Raw genomic sequence first — 22829 nt, forward strand, 5'->3', positions numbered from 1 at the left:
TCATCGTATAACTTTTTTATTAAGTGTTTCGGATCCGTGTTAGTAGGAATCTTTTTGATTAGAATGACATTTTCTATCTATTCCTCGATGTGTTGGTTCAAAGCATTATCTCATTATCCAGATAAATAGAAACAGAACTGGTGTCAGTTAGACGCTGGTAGTTAATTCCCCTAAATAAATGTCTCTTCCTTATACGCGCTGCCTTGAAAATCGAAAGAATGGTAAATTATGAAAGAAGTTTCGACTATCGCTAGTACCGAAGTTAAAACACAGCTGTTGTTTAAATCCACAAATTAAAAAACCTTTGATAATTTATTACTCTAACAACCTCGTAACTCCCAGGTGTTTTTGTGGTGACTAATTTTCTGGTCGAGTTGACTGAAACTAATATAACCAAGTTTGTGAAAAATAGTATTAGTCGGCCGGTTTTGTCCGAGCAAAACTTTTTATAAGGTCAAGATTTATTTTTATTGCCTATTTCTTTGGAGACATCAAAGTTTTATTACTTGCTACCCAATAATTTTCAACCATTAAGACCAAATTTGTTGACAAAGTCAGATTTATTATATTTTACAGTTCTCAAACGACGCACAATGACGTCCATTAATATTTACAACCCTACTTTACTGTTGAAATGAACTAGGGCATTTTCTCATCCAAAATATTTTATATCACATTGTATACAGTGACATTCCCCGTATAACTTTTATGCGGATTGTCTGATTGTCAGTCAAATTTGACATCTAACTCTAAGGAGACATTGTATCGTTGTCGAACGAGTGCTAGTGCAAATCAATGTGAAAAACTATAGCCTTGTATTTTATATTACCACATATATGTATAAATGAGGTTGATACAGAACTTTTTTTTTTGTGGGCTGTCACTGGACGTCACTAATATTATTTGTATAAGTCTTTCCGATCTCAATTGATGAACCAAGAGGTTGGCAGTATGTACCAGGTTTAGTCGCAGACGGAGCAACTCGGCATTGAAATATTTGAAAAACTTGTTCTCATATTTATTTAGTCATACCCATATACAGGTTTGATTGAACTAAACCTGTAGGTGGTAGAAATGTATACGCCCAGTTGAGGAATGCGCGCGGGGGCAAACGGCGTATAACACAGCTGCACTGGGCGACTGGGCAATAAATCTCAGTTGTTGACAGTGGTTGACAGATTGCCTAGCAGTCCAGTGCAGCAATAAGGAATTTAATGTGATTCAGGTCATTTTAATTTATTATAGGCACCTTCTATTAATCATTGATATTACAATTGCGAAAGGGAGAAATAATATTATTACAACATGACATTTTGAAGATCTTTTGAAACGGAACAAAACGAAATTTACCATCAATATAATAAAAAAATTGTTTGAGGACATAAATAATTAAAATATGTTGTTGGCCAAATGAACATATAATAGAAATTTTCTACACAATATACAATACAAATTATTATAATTTTTTACCTTTAGCAGAAAACTGTTTTAGGGACGCCTATGAAACCCATTAAATTTTATTGCTAGGCGTTTTTATACATGTTTAACTGACTTCGGAAAGACTATACCACTTTTATGGTTTGTTTGCTGGTTGATCGTCGCTAAGAATTAGTTTATGTTGTTAATATTCGCATTTCAGTTTTTTTTTGGACATGCATATTGTTAGGACAAGTTTAAACAAACAGAGTTGTACAGAATTTAATATGTTAAAATTGTCATATCACAGAAAACAATTTTTTCGTTCATTGGGATTTTATTAAGAAAAAATTCAAAACTTCTCAGTGTAGTTGAAAAAATTCTTTTCTTTAAATGAAAATTATTTCTTATGGTATCCATATGGAAAAATTAAGTTATATTCTCGAAGATGTTGATTAAAAAAAAAGAAATTAACGCCAGTGAAAATAACACACAAATCTACATCAGAATGGTTCTACTTTTTTTTTTATAAAATTCAAACGAAAAGGCTGTATTTTCTTTGGTGGAATGTTGTTAAGCATTACTTAATTCATATAAACTATTCAGTATCTCTAATAGTTCCTGAGATCCCTGTAGTAATAATCAAATTTAGATCACCCTGTATATAAGTAAAACCACTGCAAATTAAAACCAAGTGGGTTTTTTTTATATGATTTTATAAACAAGAAATACTACAAATTTCTGGCCTTATTATAATCTGCCATAATTAATAATACTTTGATTCTTCATAAAATATGGGGATTTATTTGCCAAATAGTAATAGCTGCGTTTGATATAATCGCAACTTTGTTTCAATTTCATTCCCAAAGAACTAGTTAACTTGATAAGTTGGAAAATCAATATAAAAGAGATTATCAATTCATTAAGTGTGACTTCTGTCGAAAGCCTTATAGAATTCGTATGGATTGATTCAATCTGTTGACCCTCGTCCAAAGTCAATGACAGTATCGTGCTGGCGAATCAAAGTTTGTAACCGTCGATATTTCACAAATGTCATGCTGTTTACTTGTCATTATGGCCTTACAATGGTGGCTCTTGCAAATAAAATAATAATTGAGTAATATTTTCATATTTGGCAGTAATTATTTATGCAAACAATCGGGTAAAGTAACATTTTTATCACGAGTGGGAATATTTTGTTTCATGAGGGATAACTCTACTTTACACACGAGTGCTTTAACTTATTTTTTTAACCTAATTTTTAAGTTTTAAGGGGACAACCGTGGAAGGTAGGGGGGTGAAATTAGACTTATTGGTCCCAATGTTGGCAAATCATGTTTTTAAAAAAGCTGCGATCTGATTGTCGTTATATATGTTTTGCGTTCTCATCCTACTTTTCCTCGACCGCTGCTTGTTTTTGGCTTTTGTACTTCTCCATGTGTTTTGTTCTTTCAAGATTTTATAGATCCTTGCAATTTGCAATATATTTTTCTTACCAACTGATCTAGACCATTTTTTTTTTCTTTTTAAGGGAAGAAGGTTCGGGAATATTTTCCATCATTCGGTAATAAAACACAACCACAGTAATGTTATAAACATGATATAACACTTTAGGAATAAATAACATTTGTGTGAGCAAGATTAATTTAGGGCGGTACGCCAATGGCCGAACTGATTTTTTTTTTTTTTTCAAATACAGCAATAAGGCTCTACTGACAATAATATTTTAATATTTAACTGTTTAAGATTAACTAATTTAATCTACAATTGAAAATTATTCTCTGTTGTACAGGGTGATTCTTGAAAATTCTTCTCTGTTGTACAGGGTGATTCACATTTAACGTCTGATCCGAGATTTAAAAATAATCCTAAATCTGACGCACCTTTTAAAGTATTTGTTTGTTTTAGGAAACAGCCCAAAACTTTCGCGTTCGACCATTGTTTTTGTTCTGTGGACCCAAATAATGAAAACTTTGTATCTCAAGAAGTTGTTTTTGATTGTTTGGGACGAGATATTCTCGATAATGCCTTCCAGGGATACAACGCCTGTATTTTCGCTTACGGTCAAACAGGTAAGTAGTTTTAATCGCTATAGCATTTACCTTGGGGTGTCAACGGTGTAAAAATGAGAAGTTATATTTGTCAAATACGTTAAAAATTTGGTGTATGCTGAAGATTTGTTATATTTTGGACGATTTTGATAAGTGTTTGCTACCACTGTAAAAGATAGATAAAAAGAATCTACTGTACATAGTGAATCTTAAATGGATACATATAGTGCAGAACATAACTAAGTAATAGTTTTTTGCGAACAAAACAGGAACGAAAAGTCAAATTTAATATAAACGTGCATGATATTTTTAAGGAAAAACTTGTTAAGGACCGCTGACTTCGCTGTGGTATTTACATGTAATATAATTTGTCTGTCACTTCATTCTGTTGTTGTCGGTGTTACACATAGCTCTTCAACTCGAACCTTTTAGATGAAATAGGAAAAAACAGTTACATAACCAAGCGTCATCTCCCTCTCTGTTTGATTGTTGACGATCTCTGTCGTTGATTGATATTTTAGGAAAACAGCATTTTTCGATTTTCTAGTTCATAACAAATTTTCATGTCCTTTTTGAAGGAAACGTCAGCTTTTCGATATTCCGTTTTCGATTTACCGTCATTGACTTACTTTTTAAATTAAATATGGCTGTCTATTAAAATATATAATTTGAAGTGTTTTTCACTCTCGCGAAAGTACATTTTCGTGTTTTGGAAACATTTTTAAGTACAACTTGAAAAAAGAATATTTCTAATGCCAAAGAAAGCTTAAAAGTTAAATTTAACATTAAAACCCCATTAAAATAAAACTAATTATAACAAGCTAAGTACCTACAATAAATTTAACAAAAAGATATATCTTAACCTTAGAAAATTTAATTCTACTTATTTTTGTTTATAAAGAACCGTACAGAATGTAAAAAAGGCGTTGTAGAATCCTTTACGATCTAATTAATAACACGCTGTATATTGTAAACATGGCACAGTTCAGGCGATCCCAGAAATGGGTAAACATACTCATCAATCATTCTCGAAAGCACGTGAAAAATATCTAATATCCACTGAGTGTGAAAAACACTGCATATAATGTAAAAAAAGAAATAATTTTATTAAGAGCTAAAACGAAGTTAAAATGAATATGATTTTGTCGATGGGCAATAAAACTAGCTAGTTTTTGTTCTGTAATAGATTAAAATAGCTTTTTACACTTTTTTGTGTAATAATTTAGGTACCTTGACCTGTTATTTATTAATCAAACGGTCCATTGATTAACTGTACCACAATTTTCAAATTGTCACCGTTAAAGTGTACGCTAGAAGGGAAATGTTTTTTTATTGATCGTTTATAAGAAAATTCCAAGTTTTACATACTTTAAGTATTAAGTAAGTTTATTTCGGACAAAAGCTCACTATAAAAAATAATGTTGAGCACTTTTATTTTAATAGTACAAACTACCCAGTTATATATATTTTTTCAATACTCTGTACCTAAACTTTTGCGCCTTCCCTGGTATGGAAGTCAAGAGCCGCTACTGATATACAGTTACTAATTTTTACACCAATATCAATATCAGAAACGACAGTAGCGATATCCATTAACTTGAGGGATATTCTGTATACACATTGGTTGTGTTAAATTTAGCATTGTTTTTAACACTTCAATATAATTAAGTTAAAAGCCTAACCCCTCCGCCCCCACAATCCTAATGACTACTTTTGCAAAAATAACGTGTTCTTTATTCTTGTGTCATAAGTTAAGATTAATTGGTAAACTCCTTCTGTTTATAGCTTAAGATATTTGTCCGTATCACTTAATGTGTAGTTAATGCTTTAATCGATGACCTTTTTATTATACGGTATTATCACAAAAGTGGAATAATTCCAATGTTATTTTCAAACATAAAATAATCCATTTCTTGGACGTATACTTCCACGAACCCTTTATTACAGTAATTTCTACCCTGTTTTAAAATTACCTACCTTTTATAGTATCTAATTTCTAGCTGTTATACTTCATTTTAATTCCCAATATTGCGGTGATGTCATTCCTTAATATAAAGTCGTGCTTTTAAGGTTAATTTAATGGTAAACAGGGGTTTATAGAAAGCTAGACAGTGGCGTATCGATTCGTAGTTGAACAAAACAAAGCAGTACGAGGAATTTGTAATCAAAGGTATCGGAAAACCGATTCATTTTCTCAGAGATGCAGTGGAAACTTGAACAGATTGAGTTCGTACTGTTGCGTCTATCTAATTTAATTAAATTTCTCCTTCCTTCCAAAGTTGTATAGTTTTGTCTTTAGGAAATCTGGATGACTGGAAAGTTACTTTTTTGTTTCGGTACGATAAATGTAGTCTCTAGTTTAGTTTTACATGTATTACTAAAATTGCGAACAATTTATACAGGGCGCTTCTTCAACAATAGGGCACAGCTTAAGGTCGCCATATTTATGGCAAAAAATGTCCGTCAAAAAAATCATTGGTTTTTTAGGATAACCTTCGTAGATTGCCAGTGGCATCCACAAAACATTAATAAAGTTTTTATGGATTCATTTAAATATTCCCTTTGCGACTATTTAAGCGTTTCACAACTGAAATTAGTGTAGTAGTAAAGAATTGTTTGGAAATGTAAAGTACAATTCAGAAACTCGCGGTTACCATCTGACAACGTTGGGAAACGTCGTTAATATAAATCAATAACGGTAGTTAAATTGTGTAAATGACGTCAATTCATTCACACTATAGAAATGTTATATAAATGCAATCAGCAAGATTGGTGTCCACATGTATCCATAGCAACAACATAAGTACACATACACCCATGTACAGGGTGACACAGAACTGACGGAAAACGGAAAGAGCGAATAGGAAACCACAAGTGCGCATCGTTATGGCATGATATTATGGGCACTTAACTTAAAAGTTGTGACGTCATCGGAACTATTTATCTCAATTTCATAGATATTTATCATAAGTACCCGGAACGTCCATAGGCGCACAGTTAAATTTTCTACGGCTCAAAAAATACTTAAAAATGTGTAATAACAGTCGTGCAATTGCCTTAGAAATCACCAACAGGATGAAGACATGAGTAGATAAGCATTGCTGATTCTAGACCAATTGCATATTCAAGTTTTCAGTTGGGTGTGGTTGTCAAAATTTGGGCCTCAAGTATTTTTTTTGGGTTCACCCTGGGTCCATTAGTCGCAAAGTGAAGGTTCCAACGCGGTTCCATTAGGACCAAAATAGATTTTAATGGTATTGAGAGTCCGGCCCCAGGCAATGCAAATTGGTCTAGAATCGGCATAGTCTATCTACTAATATTAATGACAGCCAAAAAAAAAAGTTAACCCTCAAAAGAAAACCAATCATACAGTATCATGTCACCAAGTACTTTTTACCATTAAATCATCGTACGTAAATGAGTTTATATTTTATTCAGTGAAATAATTAGTTTAACTCCTATATTTATAATAATTATAACTATGTTTGGTAATGCAGAATAGAGCGCAGTGTTGGCTTAAAAGGTTATGTCATTGAGAACAGGATACCGTTTTCTCCGTGTGAGCTGTTCTCTACCACCCCTTCGCGAGCAGCACATTAAAAATATAACAGACCACCTCGAGGAGCTATTTAAATCCGTTTTAAATGCCTGTTCTTCCGTCGATTAGATATGATGTAATTAAATATAGAAACCGACATATTTTACCAAAGAAGCCACTGTGCGTTATTTATTCGTGCATTCCATAAATTTAATTAGATATTATCGATTAATTTCTACCAACGGCGTTGCGTGTATAATTGTTTAGATAGGTGTGGCAACCTCCCCGGCAATTTTATAAATGAATTCATTATTTTAAAGGCGTTTATGACCACGCAGGTTTTACACAATTATGATTTTATAATGTTGATATAATTAGTTGCTTTTATACTAGTGTTTTGCAAGCAAAAAACACTCGATTACGCATAAAGGCTTCTAAAAAGTGTTAATTTCTCTTTTGTAACAAATAAATAAAACCGTATTATTAGTAGGTGTTAGGAAATTTGATATAATTAGAAAATAATTACAGTATACCGCGTGTCTCAAATTCGATACGTCATTATTGGTATCGGGTGTTGTAAAAATACTGCAAGCTATAACTCCGCCATTTTTGATCCGACTAAAACGACATGGCATTCTGTATGAATGTAAAAAAATTGAAAATAAAAGTGGCGGGGAATCTGCATCTTTAGCAACTTAAAAATGCCATCGTGGTTTGGCGGTAAAATTGAGAAATGTGATGAAAAAATCATAATTTTTTTTAATTGAATTGAATTGAATTGAAACAATTGAATTTTGCATTTTGGAGATACAGGCCAAACTTATAAATCTTTTTGGCAAAACACACTGTATGTTTGTATATATATGCTTCCTTAACATTATGATGATATAAGATAGGCAGGTCTATCTCTAATAAGAGAGATATGGCCAAAATTATACTCGTAACATACTCACTCGTTTGGCCATTTTCCTTATTATTAGAGAGATCTATCCCATCTTATATCATTCCAATCCTAAGAGAGCCTTCTATCTAAATATTATATAAAATGAATTAGTCGTTTTATTTAAGGAAAACAGGTTTAATAAATACATCGAAAATTCAGCATTCAATTGTTTTTGTTTTTGAATTTTGGCTCATACAATTGTTTTTTAACCCCGTACATTTTTTTCAATTAAATCATTTCCTTCAGTTAAATTTTCAGATAATAATACGTTCTACTTACCCATTCTAAGAAGTCAAATCAATATAACCGAAAACTAGGTCATTTTCTAATAATTTTGTTTTACGTGTTTAAGGAATGTACAATTTTAGGAAATATGCCTGAATCATTTTAAGAAAATTCGTCTTTAGCGTAAATTTTCAACTTATGAGCTAACCGTTATGGTATTAGAGGTAATTAGAATGTCTATTTTGTCATAACAAAATTATTATTATCCACCGATTTATATCCATTGTTAAGTATCAAACTAATCTTAAGTGGTTGCTTGTGAAAAATAGTTTAATCGTTCAATCGTAGATTAATTATTACCGGTGCGACATCTATTTCAAATCAACTGAACAAATTCCCAAAGACGAATAAAAATATCTTCATAATTTTATTTTCATATAATTTATTAAATGAGGAAATGAATAAAACTGATCAGTATTTATTAGAAGTCAAAAAAGTAAAAATTAACTAGTAATTCCGTGAGAAAATATTCGTTTTTTTAAACATATAAAAGATTTTGTTTCGTTGATCCTTTGAACAATGTTGTGTAAAATTTGTAATGTTTTTCTACTGTTTTAAGAAGATATATTGGAAATGGATATGTTTTCTATTGTTTTTTAATAGGAAATACTCTATTTCCCGTCTTAAACTTTTATATGAAATTTAATGTTACGAAATCAACAAAAAGATCTAGTTTGTCCAAATACATCAAACCCCCTATGAGTTTGCTGTGTTGTGTTTTAATGTAATCTTGATCTTATTGTTTTAATAATTTTTAATTGTATTAAATGTAAAGTTACTGATCGCGTAATTTGTAATCATTTATAAGGTCCCTTTGTCAACATTAAAGGTGCCGATAGTTTCTCTATCGATTATATTTAGCTTAAGCTAGTGGCCACTATTATTGGCCGTTGTTGACACTGCTCTAAGTAAGATAAGATATAATTGTCAATGTAAATGTACTGATGTGTACAAATGAAATACAAATTAATTTGTACGATACGCAAAAGTTTTTTTATCATTGAATTCATTTCATTTAATTTAATAACAAATTCCAATATCTGGTTCGAACGTTTAATCAAATGAAAATGTTATTTACCTAAAACCGGTGAAAACTCATCCTGATCGCATTAATGGTACTGTTGATTAATACGAATTCTATTTATAACTTCGCTCTGTAATTAATTGACATCAAAGGCACTTTTTTAATTTTAATTAAACGTTACAAGTCAAAGGACCTTTTATACTTTAACAGTTTTCCACTTAATTATAAAACGTACATAATCTTAAGCTTTTTAAGGAGCTCTATTTTATTTAATACAAATAAATCAAGTGTAAGTATATGGCATTTAACTGTTCTTTCTATGTCCTAAGTGTACAGGCTGTCAAAATTTTGTAAGAAACGGCTAAATGGCTAATATAGGTATATTTTTGGTGGTAGAAAAAATGTTGTATGCAACTCTTGTGTAAAAGGATCTTTCTTCTTCAGGGTGTTTCTTAAAATACGTAAAAGGAAATCCAAACTGTGGCTAAAATTATGGTAATTTGACTAAATCATCATAGGGTCCTAAGGCCGTCGTTTTCGAGCAACGGGGTTTAAATTGAAAGTAAATCAATTTAATGCTTTTAATTCCTAAACCTCTGCAGATATTTTCAACAAATTTGATATATAGTCGTTTATAATGCAAAAACTCAACCCACAATTTTTCTAAAAATCATCTTCAAAATCTGAATAATTCGTAAGCTAATTTTTATATCTATAAATAAAAATGGATGGTTATTGAACTTCAAGGTGGACGTTCGGTCACAGGGTATGCCTGCTCCGCTAGTGGTCGTGATGGGAAGTCCGCGTTAGTGCGGCACCATTGTCGATTGTGGATTTCACCGCCTTTTCGATTGTTGGCCACTGGAATGAACCATCGCTCTGCGTGTGGTTTCACGTTTATTAGTGGTGTTTTGCTTCCGTCCAGTTCGGACTTCGTCGAATTCGAAGATCATTTGGTCCCCGAAATCCGAACCTTGAACGGCTTTTCTTTATGGCAAGGGCTGCACCAATAGCATCGTCCTTTGGTCGTTTCGCCTTCCTCGGCTAGGTTTTGGGGCTACTTGGAACGGTTTTTGGCGTAAACTTTGGAAAGTGAGGTGAATTCTGGTAGTTCTCGCCACTTCGCCGTCTTTGGTGTCTCCGTTGATAGCATCAACCTCGGCAGTGTCGACTGCTGCGACTAGAATGGTTTGGAGTGTTCTTCAGAGCGACGCCGACGGCGGAAACTTTGGAAACTGAGATGAATTCCGGTAATTCTCGCAGCGCGTCGTCCTCGGTGTACGTTGATAGCATCGGCCTCTGGATCGAGCGGTTTGTGGCTGCTCGGAGCTGTCTTGGGCGCGACGCCAGAAATTTTAGAAAGCATGGAGTTAATTTCAGTTCCCGCGTCGCCCTCTCTGCTTCTCGGGGAAGACGGTTTAGTTCCCTCGAGACGTCGCTTTCGACTCTGGCCCTACATAGAGTGGTTTTTAGTGGTTTCATAGTCCCGATTGGAAAGATGAGTGAATTTTGCAAATCCGCTCGGGACATGAAGTACCACATAAATCAGAATTTCATAGATTTTTGAAATTTTCACCAATGTTTCGAATCCAACCGCCGGAATTGTTCGCACAGCCATAACAATAGCACTTTCTTATAGTACTATCAGCTCTCGAAATTTATTATACTTTAACACCCTGTATGCGTGAAATATATAACATTCCAGTGTAATGATTTATATTCGTTATTATATTTTCTGTTTTTAATCGAATTCCTTTGTTATCCGGTAATTCGCTCCATATAAATAAAATTTTCTTCGCTCTTTCGTTTCTTCATTTCTACGGAATACGGGCTCCACAAAGCAAGTAAATAATAAGTGGGGCTGAGTGTGTTTGTCGATTAAAGAACTTTTTATGAACGGAGTTCTGTGGAGGAGAAAAGATTTGTTGTAGGCTTGATTGTAGGCGCAGGGAATTCATAAGGCCCCTTGCTTCTGATGTGGGCAAATTCTTATGTATTAAGGAAAATGTAGCTCTTTGACTGCAACGTCGTTGCCAACAAGGAATTGTAATAAGATAAATTATGGATAATATTAATATACAACATGTAAAAACTGTAATGTTGAGTGTGGAACAGGCACGAATAAGTTTACGATTTTTATTTTATGACAATCATTATTAAAAGAATACGTTATTGTTTAAAAAGATTTGGAACATAAAATTTTATAGAATTGTAAAACTTATTCGTTTTTGTTTCACATTTAATATACCTATTTTTTATACGATTTTAGAAAAATGATGATGATTGACCACATCTAGAGTGCACTGTGTATAAATGAAAAATAAATTAAAAAAAATATATCGCGTGCGCCACTGGATTTTCCGCAAAAGCGAAAGACGTCACTGCCTATCAAGCCAGGGGTCGAACTTCATTTGTAAAGTAATATCGGGGAATTATTTTTCTCCAATTATTGATTCTTGTGGAAGTGATCTGAAACATATAAAAGAGTAACGCTGTCTATGAAACAGACGAATAAAAGTTCAGAATGAATGTTTTAGGACCTATTCTGAATTTCCCAAGGTAGCTCCCTCAAGGTTTCCGTCGTAAATGGAATTTCGCATTGGGGATTTAGCAGGATGCCGAATATAGACGAATTCAGTCTGTATGAAATTGCATTTTGAGGATGTGATTGAATACGACCTTGGGAAGTGCGAAATGTAATTACAACAAAACGGTTTAATGGAATTTCGATTTTCTAAAGAAATTAGAAGAAACAAATTGGGTTTATTTATTTAATTTAAAAACTTTTAACATTTCTTTTTAAGCGACGGCATTGATAATTTAATTTCACAGACAAAAAAATTATACATTAGAAAAATGTGTATTACTTGGAGGTTTACGAGTTGTATAGGACTTGCTTCATTACGTAGAAATGGTCAAGGATTTCGATTTTCTAAACAAGAATTACGAATTTGACAAAATTATTACTTTTTCTATCATCTGTGTTCGTTTGGCACACCGGAAATGAAACACCCTGTATACATCCTATACTGGGCGGCTCAAACTAGAGAGTCACTCCTATAGTTCGTTTCGTATTGGTGTTAGCGGTATTATATTGAACACGGGTGAAAAATGCAATAAAATGATTAATTTCTATGACTTCTGGTTTAAAGTGGACGCAAATTTCGAAGTTTATATCTGTACTGGAAATGCAAATTAGTACGTGCAAAAACATATTTTTCATTATCTGGAACATGTCCAAGAAGTAATAATTTAAAAATGAATCAATGTTCTGCATACATATCTAATCAGAACCTTTTTCTGATAACTCTAACTTTCGAATATTCCAAGGTCGTAATTTGTTGACAATTTTTATAATCGACTCGAAAGAAATTAACGTAACTTTTTAAAGTTAGTAATACAGAGTGCGCCATTTAAAATTGCCGTAACTCCTATAACTTCTATGATATCGGTATCACTTTGTATTTGTGTCAAGGCCATTATTTTCCTTGGCGAGTTTGTGATTTAACGCATTGTATAAACATGTATAATGTCAGTGAATAGGTCATGAAAATAGCTTTAATTTGATATACGGGTCCGGTATCTGTTGTTGCTGTACAGGGCGTTCAAAATTGGACAAGAAAGTTATAATAATTAATCGGGTACAGTCAGCTTAGAAGGCCTTACGTATTCGTATTTATCCTGTGAAGCATATTCTGCTTCGATTGTTTTGCAATTTCCAAGATGAATCATATCGTGCTTAAAACTGGTGAAAGCAGTCGCTATTTACCGAGGCATATTACATATTCAAAATAAAAATGAAATCGAATACTTTTCACTACAGTAAAAGTTGCCGGTTATAGCCCGTGTTATTATGTTCCTTATAGAAACGGTAAAATACTTACATTGAAAAAAAAAAGGATCTGCGCACAGTTATGAATTCATTGCATCACGTTGCGGTTTGCAAATGTCAAATAATAATTTATTTCAGTTATGTTTAAATTTATTACGTTCACAGATTTACATTGCTGTTATCCTACGTACTACCTTTATCTTTTTTTGATACAAGCGATAAGAGCTTTGGATCAATATTCATTCCTACGCAGTTTGCTGTACGTGAGCGCGAAATTTCATTAATTATTTAATTCGTTTCACTCAGAGCTATCGATTTTGCTAAAATTTTCTTTCGTTACTCTTTGGACTAAGGTTGTGGAACCGTAAATACTGCATTTTGGTTTAATCTTAATCTAAACCGATAGTTGGATTGATTGTTAAGTAGTATTTTACATCGGACTTATGAGAAAAGGTTTTATGTTTATTTAAGACAATCACTGTTTTATACAGAATGTAACAGAAACTAGGGAATTGTTTTTTTCTGGTAAACTATTGAAGCAAAAACAATTTATGGTTTTTAATACCACAGTAAATGTTGTGATTAAATTTTTTCGAAATAATGCAGATGTTGCTACTATTACAACTAAATTAAAAAATATATGTATTTGAGGTTATGTAACTCCGTTAATATTGAGACTTTTGAAGTATTTCAAAGAATCATCCTTTAAATTATTTGCTCAATTATATATGATAAAGAAAACTACCTAATGGAAAGGTTAGTAAATATTACTAAAAATAAAAGTGTTCCATCCATAATTATTAATACTAATAAAAACATATTGTCATATTGAAGTCCTTAAAGAGTATTTCAAAATATCAAAAATTTTCACTTTGGACAGACAACAAGAAATTCATTTTGCATTTTCAGAAGTGTTTTTTCAAATGTCCTTTATTCAAAATTTGATTTAATAGATTTTTTATCCTTAGCCGATTTAGAGATGGACTTTGTTTAATCTTCGGGTGAAGTTATGTCAGTTGAATTTCTAACACACTGTATAATGTTTTCTGGAGGTAATAAATGCTCTTGCATATGGAAAATATTTATAATGTACGATGACGTTGATTTTTGCGTCAAAATCAGCGCTCTATACTGCATGCGATGGCGTACTTCCACAACATTATTATGAAATACACAACCCTTTCCTTAATTGCTAAAATAATTCTAACTCGGCGCTGTGCGGACACTTAGGTACACATTCTGTATGCCTGGCTTATTTTCCACACAATTAAGTTAAGAGGAACGCTTTTATGCGTGCACATACAAGGAAGCCAGTGAAGCGTAATGGAGAGATGCCAGGCAATTCAAGCTGTACCATAAGCTGTGGAAATTAACAGCGCGGAAGTACAGATGCTTCCGTTTTTCGAAACAGATACACCGCATTGTCGGTATTATTCCGCGCAATATCCTTTGAAATGTTCTTTTGTCTATTTGCGAATCCCTTCATTTGCACGTTTTTCCGTACATTCCTCTTCGCAGCGTTTTGGTTTGTTCTGTTTTTGCTTTGTGTTCTTTCAGCTATAGGGTTGCTGGTATCCTAGTTGACGCACAATTCTCTTTTCATACTGCCGTATTGTATAATACTGTGTAGGTTGTATAATGCATACCTTTTCTATGCGTGTTTTCGATGTCAGGGTATCTCTATTATTATTAAAGATAGAAAGTTGTTCCCATATTTATTTAGCCATACCCATATACAGGTCTGGTCGAATTAAATGCCGGCAAACGGCGCACAAACACAGCCGCACTGGGCGACCGGCCATAAATTTCAGTCGTTGACAAATTGTCCAGCAGTGCAGTACAGTAATATATTTTATTGAAAATGTAAAAGTTTTTTGATTATGTCATAACCAAAAATTTCCATCAATATAATAAAATTGTTTGAGGACATAAATAATTAAAATATGTATGAAATTTTCTACACGTTATATATAAATTATTATTTTTTACCTTTAGCAGAAAACTTTTTAGGAGCGCCTATGAAACTCATTCAATTTTATTGCTAGGCGTTTTTATACATGTTTTGCTAAATATATTCATTTTCTATTTTTCTGTAGGATATACATAATGTTAAATAAATACTAATAAAATATCACTTCATAACTTTGAAAGGGGGAGTCATTTTTATACGGAGACTATTTTTGACCTTTAAAAACACATGCTAAGTTTGTTCTCCCAAATTGGGTCATTTGCCATATTTTTTTACTTATTCTTTATTTCAAAAGATTTAATTAAAATATACAACACATATTTCGTCGTTTGTTTTTGATATATACAATATATGATGACGGAGAAACTAGATATTTATGTATTAGCACTATGTGTATACAGGGTGTATCCTAAGTCTATGTCATTTTAGGGCCAAAAGCCTTTATAAATCAGGGCCCTAAAGTTACTTGTTTCCAAGACAGAGGGCGTTGTAACCGCTACAAGAGTCATTCGAAATATTAAAATTTTGTACTAGGTCTCGAATCGATTTTCAATAGCAAATTCATGGGTTTTACCTTTGTTTTACGCATTAAATTTTATTGAGATAAAGAACAATGCCGCAGTTGCATTTAACAATAAACAATATATATAGTAGGTACAAACAGAATTTTTCATTATTTCAGTGACCTTATTGCATAATTTGATGACTAATGTAAATATTACACTTACGACTAAAATGTCGAAATATGTAACAACCGTCCAAATGCAATCGTTTTACTCGTATTTAGGTTTCAACTATAAATGTAGACGATTAATTCATAGTAATAGTGCAATGTAACAAACCGACATCAAATGTTGTCTGGAATACTCTTCAAGGTCTTTGTGTAGCAGGACCGTCAAATCACCGTATTCGCTTTACTATTCTATTGATTTTCTCCCCCGTTTTGGCCTTTTCTTTGTCAGTCCAATTTAAATTATTTGATGCTTTAATTTTGATAAGCACGGAACGTCAGGGATGACCGTGAGGCCTTGTTATATGTATTGTGTGTAACCGAGTTCGATTTTAGTAATAATCTGCACATAAACTTTGATAAAAATTAAATTTACACGGCGGTTCGCAGATAATTAGCGTGAATTAATTAATTCTTACAAAGCCTTTCGAACGATATGATGTAAAAAATTATGTTAATGGATTTTTATAAAATACAGGATTAGGTTGCGGTGTTGCCAAGTTATTAGAAAATTCTTTGTTAATACATTTTTATTGACGCCAACTCTAAATTCGAGAAACAGTTTTTTTTGTGACATTGAAAATCCATAAAACAGGAAAACAGGCATTGTAGCTAACTCAACCATTCATAAATTAACTTTTACGTTTTATAATAAATGTGTGTGGTTGTGTAGTGTGTACACACAAATCATGTTCTATTTAAAAGAGGACACTGACTCCTACATTGGCCTCCACTTTTTGTCTAGAATCAAATTAGTTTATAGGCGAACTTGCGTCTCAAGGATTTAACATTCTCTCTTGACTAGTTCTGTAGAAGCTTCGCCTGCTCCTACAGAAAATGTGTTTCACACGTGCGACAGTTAGGGATTCGTGTTGGGAAATGTAAAAACTATTTCCTGTGTAAATGGTACCTAATAATAAGATGTGTACAATTGTACATGTTATTGATTACATACAAATGTAGATTGTAGACATGTCGTCGATATATTGATTTATTCTACGTCCATTTTTTTTAATTGATGTATTAACGCCGTAAGTTATATTTAGAATTGCTTCGATCTATCCTTTAAAAATGCGACGAATATTTAAATTAAATAAACAGGGGAATATCATTTTTATTAAATTACATAAGAAATCCATACAATAAAACTACTTATTTTATTACACTGTGATACATGTCATTATTGTCTTTAAATTTTTATAATTCAAAAATGGTAGCTGTTATTGTAATAAACAAAGCGGTTAATATTTTAATTCAGAATATAGCATTCAATTCAACTCCTACATTTTGCTTAAGAATGTTTTTTGACATACTATATTGAGTCCTAAATATATCTCGAGACAATATAGGACCACCCTGTATTAAGTAACGATGTTCGGCAAATACACAAAAAACATCGTGGCAAACAAAAAACATTTAAGTACAATTTATGTTTGGACCATGTATTTACAAAGTATAAATAACTGCCTGCTTAAACTCAGGGTCAAGGAGATGGAACCTCAAAAAAAGTATATCTCATTAATATTCTGCACCAGTTACACCACACGCCACACAGTTTCCTTTTATCACCGCAGGATCAGGATATGCAACAAACTAACCTAAACCTAAAAATAGAAAGACAGCAACTGGGTTAAACATATGATTGATAACGATAGCATGAAATACAGATGGCAAAGTTAACACTCTCATAGATAGGAATAAAAAAAATATAAATTAACATAATGTTACAGGAAATGGATACATATCTTGGATCCCGGAAATATGAAGCTAAGGAAAGTGAACATAAAAATTTCAAATTAAATTTGTGAACGAATTTACAAAAGGGACCTTTTATATTTAATATTTTATTGAAAGGCTTCTACAGGGTGTATAAATTATTGGAAATAATGGAGTCCTTGTTCAGTTTTGTGACGGGGCGTTTCATATGAAATTTTTCAATCGGAAGTTCCGTTAGTCCCCCAGAAAGTTACAACTCCTTTGTGGGGTAAAAACCGTAATTTTTTTACTTTTCTCAAGAACAGCTGCGGTTAAAAAAATACATTTCACACAGACTTAATATTAAGGAGACGCCATATATCAATATATTTTCCCGCTTTTTTCTCTGTACAAGGTGTCTTAGTGAAAGCTGCTGCCATCATTAGAATTTTGAGATTTCCGCAGTGGTGGAGTTTTAACAGTTTTTATTATTAATTTTAAACACCGCTTTGCAAATTCAACGGTTTTGATTATTCAAAATGCTTATTATTACCAATAAAAATCCTCTTCAAGTTTGTGTAATCACCGTACATATTTTACAATTTTTAACTGTGTAAAATTTCTTCACTATAGTAAATAAATCTTTATAGAAGTAATATTGTTTAATTCAAGAGATATTTTGATACAAATATACAGGGTGTATCTAAATAACACCGATAAAAATCAAGGGGCGATTCTCCGATGAAAATTAATAGGGGTCTTTGGTATAAAATTTTTTGAAAAAACCCTCCCCTGAAAAGTTACGCCCCTCCTAAAATTACAAAAAAAAATTGTTTTTCTTTTTTATCTTCCATGTACATCAAGCTAAAGAAACCAAACTTGGTGAACATTATCTGTCAATAAAACTACACTTTTTGAAATTTTTTCAACCCTGAACTATTTTTGTAAGGGGTTGAAATAATCAACCCCTATGACATTTTCGGCAAAATACACTCGCGTTAAACAGCTCATCTTTTTAAAAATACATTACAATACATTTATTTTTTATTTTGTCATAAATCCTTAACTTTTCGAAGAAACTTGAAGAGATCAAAAAGTTAGTAAATGAATGGGGTTTTTTAGACATATTTTTTAAAAGGAAAAAATTTTATCGAAAAAAAAATTATAAGAAAAAATGTCATAGGGGTTGATTATTTCAACCCCTTACAAAAGTAGTTCAGGGTAGAAAAAATTTCAAAAAGTGTAGCCAACCAAGTTTGGTTTCTTTAGCTTGATATACATGGAAGATAAAAAAGAAAAACAATTTTTTTTTGTAATTTTAGGAGGGGCGTAACTTTTCAGGGGAGGGTTTTTTCAAAAAATTTTATACCAAAGACCCCTATTAATTTTCATCGGGGAATCGCCCCTTGAATTTTTTCGGTGTTATTGAGATACACCCTGTATGTAGTTGTGTGTATTCTTGGTTCAAGAAAATTATTTTGCTTGTTTGTGCATACTTTATTACGATAAATCTTATGTTGAGGATAATTTTTGTCTTTTGTTTTAGGTTCTGGAAAATCTTATACCATGATGGGATCTCAAGATAACAAGGGCATTATTCCAAGACTTTGTGATGCCCTTTTTGGGCAAATAGCTAAACAGCAAAGTTCAGAATTATCATACAAGGTTGAAGTTAGCTACATGGAAATTTATAATGAAAAGGTATGTGTATATTGTTTTCATTGTTTTTACCCCTACAAGTTCATTTTATTTATACAGGGTGTTTTGAAAATAATGTAAGAAATTTCTGTGGAAGATATACCAGGTGCTCGTTTCTCGAGCTGTGTCATGCTGATCTCAGTTATCACACACACACACACACACACACACATACACCATAGAAGGTCAAATTAGGGCAATGTTGCATAATTTAATGATGAATAACATCCCAAACAGACTTGTAACATAACATTAACACCTTATATCTTGGAAACAAAAATGATTTTTTTTTCTTATTTTTTTCAAGTACATTCTACAAATATATTCTACAAATAAAAACACGTAGGAATTTGTCTCCTTGCCACCTATAAATCCTTATATAATGTAAATAAGGCCAAAGACTTATTAAATTCAAAGTTTAATGACTTGTTGACTCTGCAAACAGAAAGGGCCATATTTTTAATCAAAACAGCTAATTTATAAAGACTAAAAGCTACTGATTCTGCTGGGACACCTATATAAAGGAATGGCAGATATTTACTTTAGAAAATTTCATTTTACGGAATTTGAAGTATGGGTTTAGGTAAATATTTTTATAGAGGGTTTTACTGCCCCTTTAGATATATTGGACAAGGGAAAGTAAAAAATTTCAGGGTAATGAACTTCGGTCGATATTTTTTTCTCTTCATTGCTATTGTTTTTGTAATAGATTGAAAACAAAATTAATACTTGTTTATCAATATTTCTTGCTAATATTTCTAAACTATATGATTTTGTACTTTATAGAATCTTCAAGTTAATAGCCATTTTCTTTTGGCCTGTAATTTCAAAATTGTATTGAGAAATCAAGTTAAATAGACACAGCAGTTTACAAAATCACAGTATATAGAAGAACAATAAGTTCTATCTAACCGACTTATAAAAAATCAATTTTTACTTATTTCCAATAATTACTGATATACCGGGTGTTGCATAGACAAATTCCATGTACATAAGTTAAATTCACTTTCATGTATATGTTCTTTGTATTTCGTAGTTTTTGTATTGAGTGGTTGCAGGAATTATTTTACTTCTAGGTACATGATTTGCTGGATCCACAGACACACAAACAATCATTAAAAGTAAGAGAGCACAACGTGTTGGGTCCTTACGTTGATGGTTTGTCACAACTGGCTGTTACTTCGTTTCAAGTAAGTACTAATTGTAATACACTTTATAAAACTTATAAGTACAAGTAGCACAAGGTTGCAGTTAAGGTGTAGTATTTATTCCACTCACAAGGAACCTAACCTAACTTAACCTAATATATAAAAACATTTTGAAATAGGACATCGACAATCTGATGGCAGAGGGCAATAAATCCAGAACAGTGGCAGCCACAAATATGAACAGTGAATCATCAAGATCTCATGCCGTATTCACAGTCATATTAACCCAAACTTTAACGGACTCCAAGAGCGGAGTCTCCGGGGAAAAAGTCAGCAGGATGTCACTTGTGGATTTGGCAGGTTCCGAAAGGGCTGTGAAAACAGGAGCTGTTGGCGAGAGACTGAAAGAAGGTTCTAACATTAATAAGTGAGTGAAGACAATTTGAATTATGTTTTTGGGTATTTTGCCACAAACATTTCAAATGAATAAGTCCTTGCACCGACAGGGTCAGTCTAGGGGTTGATGCAATGTTGCCAAAGCTAAATCAAACTCGGAATTTCACACATATATTTTAGGATATAACGACCCAAACCAAAACCAAAACCATCATACTTAAATATCAGCACTAGCTGTGAAAACCTTAAAACCACATTTTAATTGCAGTTGAAAGAAAATACATTATTGTAGCAATCTGCTGTAATTTTTATTAATTCTTAGTGTTTTTATTACCATGTAGTAAAATTATAATAACCAGGAATTAGTGGATGTTCTGCTGATATGTATGGTGAATGTAGACAAAATGTTGCAGCTGCAGAACAAATGGACACAAATTGTTTTATACTTCTTTATGCATCAAATGTTACAAAATTTGTAATACTTATTCAAGCAGTATGTGGTCCTGGTTGTAAATAAGTGTACCAAATCAACCCTTTGCCTGATTCGTTTAAAATGTTTAAGTTTGTTTTCTTTTCAGTGTGGCAAAACATCAAATTTAATAAAAATAATAACTTTAATTATATCACGTTCTAATTGCTTCTTTGTAGGTCTTTAACAACATTGGGTCTAGTCATATCAAAGTTGGCTGATCAGTCATCTGGCAGCAAAAACAAAGATAAATTCGTACCGTATAGAGATTCAGTATTAACATGGTTACTAAAAGACAATCTTGGTGGTAATAGTAAAACGGTGATGGTGGCTACCATTTCACCAGCCGCCGATAATTTTGAGGAAACTTTATCGACTCTCCGATACGCCGATAGAGCTAAACGAATAGTCAATCACGCTGTCGTTAACGAAGATCCTAATGCCCGAATTATTAGGGAATTGACGCAAGAAGTGGAGGCGTTGCGAGAAATGTTAAGAAATGCAACGGTAAGTCGTATATAAGCACACACCGCGATACAAATAAAGCATAAATTTATTGGCTTCTCCCAAAATTTTATCGACAAACAATAAAAAATTTTTAATTTTTATTTATTATTCTATTGCATATAAAAATTTTAGGTATGTAGTTGATGTACTTTTTAATTTTTAGGGATCGCCAGTGGGTGACGTTCAGAGAGTTGACATCCATCAAAAACTTAGCGAAAGCGAACGGCTATACAAGGAAGTATCCCAGACTTGGGAAGAAAAGCTCATGAAAACAGAAAGAATACAGAACGAAAGGCAACAGGCGCTCGAAAAAATGGGTATCAGCATTCAAGACTCCGGCATCAAAGTTGAGAAAAATAAGTATTACTTAGTCAACCTCAATGCCGATCCATACTTAAACGAATTACTAGTTTACTACTTAAAAGAACGCACTGTTGTTGGCGCGAGCAACACTGATTCGGGACAGGAGCCCGATATTCAGCTGTCGGGACTCGGTATTCAACCCGAGCACTGCATTATCACCATAGTGGACAACAGTCTGTTTCTCGAGCCTCTTGCCAATGCCAGATCTTGTGTGAACGGCTCTCAGGTCAATCAGAAGACACAGTTGAGACATGGAGATCGAATCGTTTGGGGAAACCATCATTACTTCCGAGTGAACTGTCCGAGATCAATATGTAAGTCCGTTTTAGTAACGTAACCGTTGAGATAATAAAAATTATTTTACAGCAGCCTCTGAACCTCAGACCCCAGCTCAAAACATAGATTATAATTTCGCACGGGATGAACTCATGACCAATGAACTCAGCAATGATCCCATACAGGCAGCTATCGCTAGGTTAGAGAAGCAACACGAAGAAGACAAACAAGGTGAGGTGTTTTTCAAACCCCAGAACGAGCATGGTGATAAATGATTACATTAAATTTTTACCCTAGACTCCAGGTCTAAAATAGTAAGCAATTAGTCATAAATTAAACCACACATTTTAATCTGATAAAATAGTCGTGTGTATTCTCTGCATGAAAATTGTAATGTGCTATTCATTTCGCATAGTGTTCCAATATGTTCAGTCTCAGTGCGTGCACTTGGAATGTTCTATTTTTACTAGCGTGTATTTCTAGTATTGA

The 22829-nt window shown here is 32.7% G+C and overlaps 1 protein-coding gene across 2 annotated transcripts in view; it reads left to right on the forward strand.

Moving 5' to 3' along the window:
• Window positions 1-22829, forward strand: part of LOC108916938 (kinesin-like protein KIF13B) — a 52975-nt gene that overhangs the window by 11163 nt on the left and 18983 nt on the right. Inside the window, exons 3-9 of one of the 2 annotated variants that reach the window (XM_018723282.1) lie at window positions 3325-3488; window positions 19030-19184; window positions 20258-20371; window positions 20509-20756; window positions 21374-21701; window positions 21865-22378; window positions 22431-22571. In XM_018723282.1, the coding sequence (XP_018578798.1) occupies window positions 3325-3488; window positions 19030-19184; window positions 20258-20371; window positions 20509-20756; window positions 21374-21701; window positions 21865-22378; window positions 22431-22571 (1664 nt within the window). The remainder of the gene's footprint in view (window positions 1-3324; window positions 3489-19029; window positions 19185-20257; window positions 20372-20508; window positions 20757-21373; window positions 21702-21864; window positions 22379-22430; window positions 22572-22829) is intronic. The other variant, XM_018723283.1, reaches the window with a different exon arrangement.

The sequence above is a fragment of the Anoplophora glabripennis genome, unplaced genomic scaffold (assembly GCF_000390285.2).
Source record: "Anoplophora glabripennis isolate ALB-LARVAE unplaced genomic scaffold, Agla_2.0 scaffold2, whole genome shotgun sequence".
In the NCBI taxonomy this organism is placed as follows: domain Eukaryota; kingdom Metazoa; phylum Arthropoda; class Insecta; order Coleoptera; family Cerambycidae; genus Anoplophora; species Anoplophora glabripennis.